At 35.9% G+C, this 13157-nt stretch overlaps 1 protein-coding gene across 3 annotated transcripts in view; it reads left to right on the forward strand.

Annotated features, from left to right (window-relative positions):
• LOC108727736 (kin of IRRE-like protein 3) overlaps window positions 1-13157 on the forward strand; it is a 72245-nt gene that overhangs the window by 29257 nt on the left and 29831 nt on the right. For all 3 annotated transcript variants that reach the window (XM_018455956.1, XM_018455957.1, XM_018455958.1), the window contains one exon: window positions 9694-9869. In XM_018455956.1, the coding sequence (XP_018311458.1) occupies window positions 9694-9869 (176 nt within the window). The remainder of the gene's footprint in view (window positions 1-9693; window positions 9870-13157) is intronic.

A 13157-nucleotide genomic window follows, 5' to 3' on the forward strand; every position in this document is an offset into this window, starting at 1 on the left:
GAGCAGCAGGAACTGCCGCTTGAAATTTCGCCAAGCACCATTCACATCTCTCGCGATTCCGGGTGTCCTTAACAGCCGGATAAAATTCGCCGAGCCATGTAGAAAAGTTCGTACGATGTAAAACGCGAACCATCAGCCTGCCGTCGGTATTTTCAGCCAGAGAGAACCGAACGTAAGTGCGCGGTTTCGTAAACAGCCGACGCGCGTTGCAAGCAATTCTCGCACATTTATACCAGACTATTTGCATTTTACTGCCAGTACGACAGTAGCGAACTGCAGGAAATAGCGAAGAGCTGTAGACGATGTCGGTTGCTTTGAACGCTGTTGCAAGCAAGAACGACAACGAAAACGGTAACAGCAGTAATGACGGCGACAAAGATGACAATGACGAAGGCGACAACGAGAAGGGTGATGACGATGCATTACTGCACCGGTGCATGATCGATCTTAATATCGCAGTGTGCTTATTTGTAGACACTCGCACTCATGCAAAGGACAAACTAATAGAAACATCTAAATATATTCCAATGCGATCCAACATCGGACAATACCCTGATTCGGGGATTATAATAATATCCTTGAGGCTCGAATTCGAAGACGGTCGTAGCACGAAGACGAAATTAGATCGCCACTGGCGTTCGACATTGGAAAGAACGTATCGATTCTCGATGTGTTGTTGCTCTGGAGGAACTTTATTGAAACTGTATTTTGAGAAATCGTGAGAAGAATGGTTGAAATAGCTTCGCTACTTTTTCTTAAAAATTTTTTTTCTTTCTATTGGAGCAAGGTATCCATGGTATGTCGATAAAAAACAACTTTGAGAAAATAGAGTTTCATATACTTTTACGTGATTTTCCACAAGCAAAGGATATTTATGTCCTCAAATTAATGAAAAGCAATTTCCATTTCCAAAGACGTTTTAAAATGAAAGATCTGATTTAAAATGATCTAAATGATTCCAGTGCTTTAAAATAAGAAGATATCTAAATGATTTCTCCAATATGTCTTCCGTGCCAATATTACGCATAGCTTTACCTTGCTGAAAGTTTAATGAAATTCCATAGCGGAATAGCGTAGTGCAATTTCGCGCACACATTAATTGACAACGAACCAGTCTCTTCGTAATAATGTCACCCCTCATTCATCACTCGTACATATTTGTATTACATTAGCGTTACCCTGAAACAAGACTTACGAATTAAATGAATAGAAGAATACATCAGGAGAAAGAACTATTCGCGGGAAGAATTATTATACTAAGGTATTTAAAAATTTCGCTAAATACAGATCTGAAAATAATTTCACTGGACCATCAAAATAATTACGTAAGAATCTCAAGCAAATGATGAACAATGCTGCAAAAAATTTTAACATTCTAGCAACCAGCTCGAATTCTAATTATTTTAATGGTCTAACAAGATTCTTTTCAGATCTGTATCTAGCTAAATTTTTAGATACCTCGGCAAAACCATCTTTTCCATGTTACAATTCCGCGTATAGAATAAGATAATTATACGCTTGAAATGCGAACGTACTTGTACAACATTACACTCTTGCTATTTTACGTCATACAGTTGCTTGTGAACTCGATCTACGCATCTCACGAGCATTGACTTGAAAAATTTCAAAATCTCTGACAAAGCGTTCTGACAAAATCCCTCCTCCCGTTTCACAAATCAAAAATTCTATTATGTTTGCCACGTATGCGGCACCGCGCCATCGTGGGAGTAACTCGAGCGTATTTTACGGAGGAAAAGAGCCGATATTCACCATGTCACTGAGGTAGAATCGCGCGAGACTCGCAAGTGGCATTCACTTGCGATGCATTCTTCTCATGCACCTAGACTCTCGGGCTCGCGGCGAGCCCTAAAATGCACTGTCGGGGTGGAAGAGAAAGGGGATGCATCCATCAACCTCAATCGTCGACGTCTGTTTTCAGAGAATTTCTGCTGTACTTTTCGAAGTTTTCGACGTATGTACGTACATACATCCCGGACATTCTCGTATCCTTACCTTGAGACCTTTCACGACTTTTCTGTCTAGCCGCACTTTTCCCTGCCGGCACGATAGAAGAAGGAACGTTATTCCCGAGCGGCCCGCCAAGTCGTTCAACGACTTCTTCCAACGACAGTTTCTTCTTTCTCGATAATCTTTCATGATATAGCCTACCAAGTAGTTCACATATCTTCTCTAGTCGACTATATGCAATCCATTTAAGTTTCGCGAACAATACTAAAGTAATCCTGTACTCTAGAACGATTAAAGTGTATATTTTTTAAATCTCATATCACAATAATTTAACCTCTTTGCCTTACTCCTCTTTAACCAATTTTTTTTAAATTCTAAACAGTCTTTGATACATTACTTTAAAATATTTTAAAAAGTTAATCTAGTGATATGATTGAAATAAAATAAAATATCTACTAATGATATGACATATGTTGCAATAACTTAGTTAATTTCATTTCATTTATTAATTTTTTGTTATTAAAGCTAATAGATATTTATGATATAAGGTATAAGGTTATATATTATTATACTCATCCATATAGTTGCTATAAGCTTCATAATCTTTTTTAAACGTCTTGAAAGGACATTTTCTCCCAGTTCGTCGCAGAACATTCGATGTACGTTTTGCTAACATTTTCGTAGATGACGTTCTATTGTACCCGAAGCTGCACATCTCTGGCTTCTCCATTTTGCCTTTCGCTTCTTGCTTCTTTTTTCAACCATCCCTGTCCTCGCCCAACCTCTCGTTCCAGTTGTTTGAACAACGAGGGGTGGATATTATTCCCACGAGATCTTTCTAGTCATCTTACGACTTCCTCCGAGGGTAGTCTCTTTTTTAAGACGAAGCGCGTATGAGATACCTTTTGTGAAATCTTTTCTGCCATATTTAATATCGAAAATTATTCACCAAGAATTTGAATAGTACATTAAAAACTTTCTTAAAATGAAATTTATAAAATTTAATTATTAAATTTTCATATATTTTATATTTATAAATAATTTCGTGTTTAATTAAATTGTTGTTATAATTAACGTTGATTATCAAAGCAGCAACTGTTCATAATATATTGGATAAAAAAATAAGACTTAAAAGTATGCCTGTAGAATGATCCCACAAATGATCTCATATGACCAATATGTTATCAAAAAGGTTTCTAAAAGATATCTCATTTCTGAATCTGATAACTTAGAGAAATTTTTAGAAGATCACATAAAGACATTTGAATGTTATCTAATGCGCCGTTTTTTGAGAATAGAAAGATATCACAAAAATGATACCTAAAAGATTTCTCAAAATGTATGCCTTTATAGTATCCAAAATATGTATATTAACATATAGAGTTCGTATTTATGATGCCTAAAAGAAGTCTATATATAGTATATCGAAAGAGCACAAAGTCATCTGAAAGATGACTAAAAGATGACTTCTGTAAACATCTTTTAATTGTCTTTAAGACTTCTTTTAGTTTTGATATTTTGGCACATGTAACATTTAATAACATTAGATATCTAAATTAATTTTTTACACAAAATTAAACGAAATTGTATGACTGTCAATATACATCCCATTATGTCTGCAATGCTTACCGTGTGCAAGAGCCATTATTTTTCATCATAGTCCCCTTTGAAGACTTGCTTTCAAAAAATATTTCATGAGTGTTCGTTAGAACATAAATTATATTTCTCATAATGCTGCATCTTTTATTCTATCCCGTATGCTTTTTACTATGTGTTGGGGTGGAGACCCAGTTATTCTTATATATTTTGAGTCGCTGAATACGAATCTGACATCAAAATAGGACCAGGGTAAATTTTCAATCTAGAGCGAAAAAATAGATAAAAACCTCGAAATCTCCGCTTTTATTGATATATTCTAAGACCATTGGCAAAAAACTTTTGATTAAACCTAGACCATATGTTTCTCGAGTTGAGAAATACTTATCAGCCGTCAAGAAATACTGTATTGAACGCTCTGGAATACTAATATGCTACTACAAAAATCAACCCTTGATATCTCAATTGACGGACCGTTGTCCGTCAAAGGTTGCCACCTTTGGCAACAAACGCTATATCTACGTCCTCTACACCTTTTGCATAACTTCTAGCAATGAACTCTGAGTGTTTCACATTACAGACACACGTTAAACCTAATAATTCCCGAGGAGTTACACCACAGACAACTTTCAGGCAAGCAGCCATCAGACACAATAACTGCCCGTATATCACTTCTCTACCGTTGTACCTGTGAACATCTAAAAAAAAGTCCAATTTATGTTCGTGCGCGCTTCCGCACTCTTTTGTCTTCAAATGACCTGTGTAATGGATTCCTCTTGCGCTTCTTTTTCTTCGCCGGCATTTCTCTCTTCAATGTCCAACAAAAATCAGCCATCATATTGATATCCCATCTTCCTTGATACCGTCTTTCCATTTTTTTTTATGTCTTAGTGGAATCGTTCACCTTGCTTTTCAAGGTGCTGAATCTCCTAAGGTTTTCAGGAAAGTAGTCAAGGTGTGAAGGGAGGATATATACTTTCAGATTCATGAGACAGTCTAATTTGCGGAAATTTTCTATCATATTAGCCACGATGTTTTTGTAGTTTTCGCTTTTCTTATTATTAAAAATTTGATCAAATTTGAATCAAGAAGGCAGCATGGTTTAGCTTCAAAGAAGTTGTAGACAAATTTTTAGGCAATAAGAAGAGCGAAAACTACAAAAACATCGTGGCTGATATGATAGAAAATTTCTGCAAATTAGGCTGTTATTGTGTCTGATGGCTGCTTGCTTAAAAGTTTGTCTGTCTGGTACTCCTCGGGAATTATTGGGTTTAATCTGTGTCTGTAATGTGAGGCACTCAGAGTTTATCGCTAGAAGTTATGCAAGAGGTGTAGAGGACGTAGATACGGCGTTTGTTGCCACTTTGTCCGTCAATTGAGATATCAAGGATTGATTTTTGTAGTAGCATATTAGTATTCCAGAGCGTTCAGTACAATATTTCTTGACGGCTGATAAGTATTTCTCAACTCGGGAAACATATAGTCTAGATTTAATCAAAAGTTTTTTGCCAATGATCTTAGAATATATCAATAAAAGCAGAGATTTCGAGGTTTTTGACTCATTTTTTCGTTCTAGAGATTGAAAATTTACCCTAGATGGTCCTATTTTGTCAAATTCGTATTCAGCGGCTCAAAATACATAAAAATAGCTAGGTCTCCATCCCAGCACATAGTACTTTTTTTTCTGTGGGCCTGTGTTATTATAAGTTATCATTTGGACATCATTTTCAAAATAACTAAATGTTCTCCTGAAAAAGTTCTCTTAAAGTTTTCATTCTGACAAGCATGCTGTCTGAGGAGGCATCAAAAACAGATCCAAGATTCAGCTATAAATAAAAATATGTAATTAGTGAATATTTAATCTTATTTACGCTTATATTTCTTTTACTTCTCTTTGTTATATCTCTCAATTTTTTCCTTACTACATTTTCCAGTCGAACGTGCCGAGCATGCTTTAAAGACGAAGCGAATATTATTTCAGACCAGCGCTGTTAGCTATTATGAAAATATTGCAAAGGGAGCTATTTTCCTTTTTGCAAAATATTACTTTAAATTTTAGATAATGCATAGAAAGCGGATGTAGTTTACTACAGTAAAATTCTGCTTTATATGAAATGCAATATGAAAATTATTCCATTAAATTATAGTATTAAATGTGGCGTCCTTTCATCTTGGCTTGATTATTGCGGCTGGAATGCAGTGATTGCAACATATGGTTTATATTAGCACATTATACATATACAATTTATACATGTATAATTTAAATTTCACAGCTTTAACGTATCAATGAATTTGGTTTCGGCCGGATACCTAACTTGCCTCGCTCGAATAACAAAGCCGTGCCAATATGTTTCACGATGAGAGCCATCTCACATAGGTAGAGAACGTTCTCCACATTCGGCAGTGAGTCGTGACTTCTCTTTCTGACGGCAGGAGTTTCTCACGAAGCGTTACAACCAAAGCGCATCGAGGGGTTCCAATCCGCGGAGTTGCCAACATTCGCATAAGATGTAAATAATGTTTCGCCTCCGGTGCATTCCGCATGCATCGAAAATCCGAGAGAAACGAGTACTGCGCGCATCCGTCGACCCCGATCGTCAACGTCGCGACCGGCAGCCCGGCACCGATACATCCATTTCCGCGAAATTTTCAACCGCATACCGACTCGCACAGGAATTCTCGCGACATATGTCTTCCAACGATTTCCTTCTTTCTCCTTTTCTTTCTGTTCTTGGAGATACATGCATGAGAACACTGTCGGCTTTTCCGACTTCATTTTATTTTCTCACTCGACCATTTTTCTCCTTCATTCGTCCCCATCTCAGTCAGGAACAGTTCCGGTTATTTGAACAACGGCACGAATATTATTCCGCCGATTACGCACGACTTTTCCGGCTAGAAAATCCCTTCTGCGATTTTCGCCGCAGGCGGCAGTTTACCTACCGGTAATATTTCTGCTGAAGATATAGATATATACATATATAACGACGAACGACGTTTCTAAACTTTTCAAGGCGAGATACTTGAGTGCCGACGTTTCCATTCGACAGTACTCTTCAGCTCTTTCCAACGAACTATATGATCAAAATTTTCTTATGTCGCAATGGCGCGAAGGACTTGGCAACGCGAAGAGTCACGTTTCACGGAAATGCGCAAGATGTGGATCAATGATAGTGATTTATGAGAATGCAGTTTTCTAAATAATAATCTCGATACTTCTCTTGCTGAAACTTTAATGTTTCTTTTAACGTTAAATTTAAATATTACGATACACTGCGATTATCTATTTTCTAAAGAATAAAGATGACCATCGTATTGAAAAATTTACCGTTTAAAAATGATTTTCGATAATTGATTATCTATTTTCAAAAGTATAAAATTATAAAGTATGATCATCATATTGACGAATTTGCTGTTTAAAAGGTGATTGATAACTGACAATAGCATCAAAATGCTTCTTTACTTTTCTTTACTTCGAAAGGATATACATAAGTGGAAATACTTCTGCACAGTATCCCGAAACGGCAAGAGAAGTACTAATAATTTAACTAGTTGCTAAACCCTAGCTTTTGTCAGACAACTTAGGAATGGAAGGAGTTAATTTGCGAGTTTCATAGGACCCTTTCTCTCTTGAGGGTTCACCAAGCTTATTACAGTAAATAGCTTAAGCGAGGATGCCCCGTTCGGCCTCCCTTGTTCAGTTGGGCCTTTCATCTCGCAAAACTCATCTCGTTCTATCTCTCCCTCCGGTCTACGACCTAAAGGATACAGACCGTGGAATCGTTATCACTTTATCAAAGTCGGGCGTGGTGTTCGCGCTGACAGGAGAAAGACCGTGCTTTCAACCAACCGTATCGTTTATTAACGGTTTAACAGCTTCGGGCAACGTATATTGCATTAAAGTACGAGACATCGTGCCGATTAAACTGTTGCTGTGCCAAGGAAAAAAGATTGTTCCGCCACGAACAAGCACGCGAACGAGAAACGCCTGCTTCTACGGCATATTTAAAGCGTACCATGGTAATGGGATAGCGACGCAACGATAAATGGTTTGGAAGCAAACCTTCTTAACCCTTGCATAGTTCCTTCCACTAAATTCATCGGGTAAAAATATACCTTAGCAATGCATAGTTCTTAATCCTCCGCCAACAACGTGAGATATTAAAGGCACACAGTCGATTTTTTTATTGTGAATTTTTTAGATAAATTTAAATCTGTAGAAAATAAATAAAATATTAGATGTATGCAGTTTCAGTTTTTTTTAAATTTTTCTTTTATTTACATGTAATGTAAGTTTTCTTGTTTTTTTCGAACAAATAATTTAATTTTTTTTTACCTTCGCCAAGAACAGAGCAAATTGATTCACCTGTTTTAATTTTTATTTCTTGCTGGAATTCATACTGAATGTAATGTCAAATATAAAACTTTTTGTCGCTCATCATGTTTAAAACTCATTGTTATTTTATAATATTATGTGCATCATTAAATTATAAAATATAACGTTTCAGATAATTTGATATCAGTCTTACAAATATATGAAACGTATATTTGAATTTATTTTATTTATATTAATTATTTGAATTTAAAGTAATTATACCAAAACATGAAAAAAAAGATTAAAACTTCTGCATACACCTATAATCCAATTTCTATGATAGTAAAAATTCGTTACTAAAGTTTTCACAAATTGGTATATAGAACTTTTTTCAAATTTTTATACAGTTTAGAACAATATAAAAAATCTGCACTGAAGGTCGAAAAGAAATTGCAGATGAAGAGTGAAAATTTTATTGTCAACGGGGATTAATTTAACATCTCACTTATATTACAAGTTCGTTTAACATAACAGTAAAAAAATAAAAGTCCAGTTAAATACGAATTGCTTGATGTAATAACACATCCTCAATTAGCTGGCTACATTTTAATGCAATGTAATTGTACTTGTGATAAAAAATTATACTTGTAGTAAAAAAAGAAAATTAAACTAATAAAAATTAACATCAAGCAATGTCAGTACAATGGATTGGCAGTTTCATTAATTCACATATCATACATATAAGAGGATGAAATCTCGGGCGTGAATTTTAAAGCCGGCAGGTTGAAAGAACATGCCAGTACGATTCTTATCGTCTATCGAGACGAAATCAGTTGAAATCCACTTTAAAAGGCGCAAATCCAGGCGGTTTCGATCGGTGCAAGTAGTAGTTCGCAATACCATTGAACTATTTCCACCGGGGAAAATCGTGATTTGAATGGTAATCACACGACATAGCAACCCACTAAGTCCACTTGCACGTCTTCTATGCAAATAGACATGACTTCGCTTTTCCGCCACGCACGTATGAGTCTCCACGGCACATCGCGCTCTCACGATCTGCGAACACGGGAGATATACCTCCGGACGAGATTGCATTTGCTGCAGTGCGGGGCAGGATATGTACGACCTATTCGACGATGTACTTTCGAAGCTTCGCTGCCTGCACAAGGCGGCCGTTCGTATAGATCTGACGTACTGATGGTTCTGTCGTCGTATTTCTCTATTTAAAATTACCGAGATAAACGGTCAGATGCACGCACTCCTGGCAGTGCAGTGCTCAATCTAAAGTAGTTTTTTTTTTCATTGCTCGGCAGATCATATATTCCGCAAAATGATGATCCATGATATGGGTGAAAACATTTCAATGAAAAGAATTTAAATGGAATATATTTAGATGAAATATTTTTAATAGTTTTATTCGTAATATCCGGAATATGCAATAAAAAATAAGATATACTCTTACATTGTTACTAATTATTTTAGCTACTAGAATCATACTCACACTCTAAATTTCTTATAGTGAAATCTCACTCCAAGAAAGTGAAAATACAACCATCCTTGAAAAAAAGTGAAAATATTTCACTTCTCGATAAAGAATGACGGTTTTAACTCTAAAAAGAGTGAAAATCATTACTTTTTTTCAAGAAGTGATATTTTCACTTTTTTTCAAGGGTAGTTGTATTTTCACTCTCTTTGAATGAGATTTCACTGCAAGAAATTTAGAGTGCACGTGATAATTTCTGTTTATACAAAATACGATTGATTTTTCTACGTTTGCGAGAATATATTTATTAATAGAGAATATGGAATAGTTTTTCCAGAGAGCATCGCATACGAATCGCATGTTTTCATGGCGGATACCTTTCAAGAACGCACAACATCGGAAATTGATCCATACTTTGACACCACACTGCCGTCCAATATCACTGGTTTGGCTGGAGAAACTGTTCAACTGGCGTGCAGAGTGAAAAACATCGGAAATAGAACGGTGAGTTTAAAATGTGTTCTTTTTTTTACAGGTGTTTAAATTTTTAATATTATTATAAATAGAAATTATTATAAATGACTGACATGAAGAAATAAAATTAAATTTTATGGCCCACAATAGTCGCGAAATTGATTCGATAAATTTCATTTTATGTTAGAATTTCCGATTCGCTTGTCACAGAATTACGTATTTCAAGCAAATCTTAAGCCTTACAAGTAGCAATTCAGATTTTGACACGGGATATTGGCAGGGGGGGGGAAAAAAAAAAAAAGCCACAAACACGCGAGATAGGCTTGCCCGAATAATGCACGAATAATGCACGAAACTCGGGAACGACGAACCAAGACAAGCAGTGTCGACATTTTCGAAATGTCGCGTGAAATTACTTTTGTTGCGGGATTACTCAATGAGTCGCATAATGAAAATGTATTCTATAAAACTTTTAAAATGAATCTAACTCTGAAGAGTGAAATTTTACTCTTAAAGATTGAAAATTGAGTCATTCTTTTCCAAGACTAGCTCAATTTTCACTCTTTAAAATGAGATTCCATTTCAAAGAATTTAGAGAGCAACGAATGTCTCAAATAACGATGTTTACATCAAAAAGCAGGAAGAGAGAATAGCGAGATCTCTTATAAATTAACCAGGAACAAAAATTCCACGTCTATTATTCCAGTTATGTAATTCTAGTATGTATCACCGCTATTGCAGTATCGCGATCATCGAGATTTTAATTTCAGCCTAACTCAGACTTCCATTGTTGATTAAGTTAAATCGGTTCCGCTCATACCGGATCGTAAGACAATTTTTTTCACCTCCACGGTTAAATCAGTGTTTCGAGTAGGTCGGTAAATTAACTCGAAGGCGGACACGGCCCTTGGGGAATTTATCTTCCACTCTGGGACCTCCAGGCGTCCTCGATTTCTAGCATTAACGGTTCACGGCACTACTCGGGGATTAGCGTAGCGGTTAAGTAGAAAAGGACGATCTTTGTCAGACTATGTCTTCATGCAGATTCGGTCGGGAGCTCACAGTTTTAATCCCAGAGTCTCATTTCTATGCAAAGGTCGGTCTTCGCGTTTATGTCAGCCGCGGCTACGTATGTACCGTCTAATACATTTCGTTGACATTATGCATTTATCTGTAGAGGTGCATACGATAGGAAAGTATAATGAAAGCTTCAATCATGATAATTAACACTCCATTATGGTGATAATGATAATGCTATATCATTGCATATTAATATCTCGCTACCTGGATATACCTATATGGATACATATATTCGCATATATAGTATATTAATGTTGCGAGAGAACGTCAATGAAATTGCTCGGACAAAATTACGCACAGTCTCTTAGTGGAAATGCAGGAATATGAAGAAGCCGAAAACGATGAAGTTACGTGAAAAAGTTGCGCCTCCGGCGGGTAAGAATAAGCGCCACTCTTTCTCGCGAGGTGATATTAACTCTGAAAGTCGGTCTCGCGTATATGCAAAAAGATTTGAAAAAGGAAGAACAGCAATCGCCGTTATATGGCAGTCACAGTGCGTTCTTGAGTTTTATCCACTCGCATTTTTCTGCCGAAGCTATGCACGACCGTGTCTTTTTTTCTCTCTCTCGCGCGCGTATCGTGAATTTTATTATGCGGAAAAAGTTTCCCACGAGTATACCGGATAGACGATGCCTTCTTTTTGTGAAAAGTATATTAACAACGCCGGCATATTCGAGCGGCAATCGCATTAGATCGACAATAGGAAGCTCTCGCAGTTTATATTTCTGATAATACTCAAATGCACGTCGTGAGTTTTGCCCTAGCTGCAGTCGATCAACAATGTTTGTTATTGATTTGTATAATATATTATGCACAAAGCAACATATAGCGCAATGATATAGAATATCATATTGTACATTTTCATAAAATAACAAAGCTTGCATTGATTTCTTGTTTCTGTTCTATGTTTAGAAAGGGATTCGCTTGCACTACAGCTTATATTAATTAACCTTTATGAGAACAATACTATGAAACACAAGACTTTATTTTGAATGCAGGCATTAAAACAAAGGTAAACAGATTACCGAGTATTAAATGAATCATTGAATGAATTGGTATATATAATATCTGAGTTCACAGACATAAGGTTAATTAATTAAAATTATCGTTTTCCATTGTTATTTTTGCATAAATAAACGCTTGGCTAAAATGAGAACTAGTTAACGATATTGTTTCCAGTTTAGCCATTGGTAAATAAAATATTATAGCACACAGATACAGTTTAACGAATACGATTTTCGCGAAATCGGATATGAATCGTAGACGAGCTTTTCATACAGTTTGCAGACTAATATAATCTGTTAAAGTAGCAAAAACCATTGAAATTATTAAAGCGCCAAATTCGTTAGTACGATGTAATTTCTAACACGTGAAGAAATTACATAAGTTATGTATGAATATTATTACAGATCCGAATCATCGTCTGGATTCTACTCTAATTAACGGCTTGAAGAACTTCCTAGCACTATTCGAACTTGGTTGTCATTTTACATCCTATCTATAATGTTCGATGTCAGCGTTATCATATTGATGTAACGACATAATTCTAGCGATCAATACTTTGTATTCACGATACTGTCATATATTTTATTTTAACACAATTTTAATAACGTAGTTTAAAAAAAAATTTAACGATATATTATGTCAAAATTATACATATATATCATGCGGGCCTATTCGTTTTCGTTTCTGTTTCATAATTTCTAACAGAAGCTAAGTGAACAAATTTGCCGCGCCTATTCGCTTATAAATAATTGCAGAGTGCGAGAATCGTCGTTGCGTCGAGATTGTAGTCATACATCACGGGGTTATATAGCATTAAACAAAGACATGAAGTATTCCAGCTGCGGCGAATCTACTGCACTCGTAAATTTCTCGGGGCTAGGAAAAGGGAGAGTATAAAGTTTTATCGTCCAATCTTACGAGCAACAGGGCATGAGGAGCGGTGATAGTTAGCAATACGCGTAGCGCTCGGTAACTCAAGATTTCTGCATTTAGATTGCAGAAACCGACATATTTTTGTCAGCCTTTTCTTAACTACTGATTTATGATGAAAACACTTATAGTTACCGCAATTCTCTTTTTACTTGACGCAATAAATGAATATGAAATATAATATTTGATTAATATTTGATTAAGAAGTTGCTTTTATTTGGAAATCGAAAAACTAGAGATTTATAAAAATAGATATTATATCGTATTTTCATTGAAAATGGCTTGAAGAATAGCTGAAACGTC

Source organism: Mycetomoellerius zeteki, unplaced genomic scaffold, assembly GCF_001594055.1.
Source record: "Mycetomoellerius zeteki isolate Tzet28-1 unplaced genomic scaffold, Tzet1.0 scaffold52, whole genome shotgun sequence".
NCBI lineage: Eukaryota > Metazoa > Arthropoda > Insecta > Hymenoptera > Formicidae > Mycetomoellerius > Mycetomoellerius zeteki.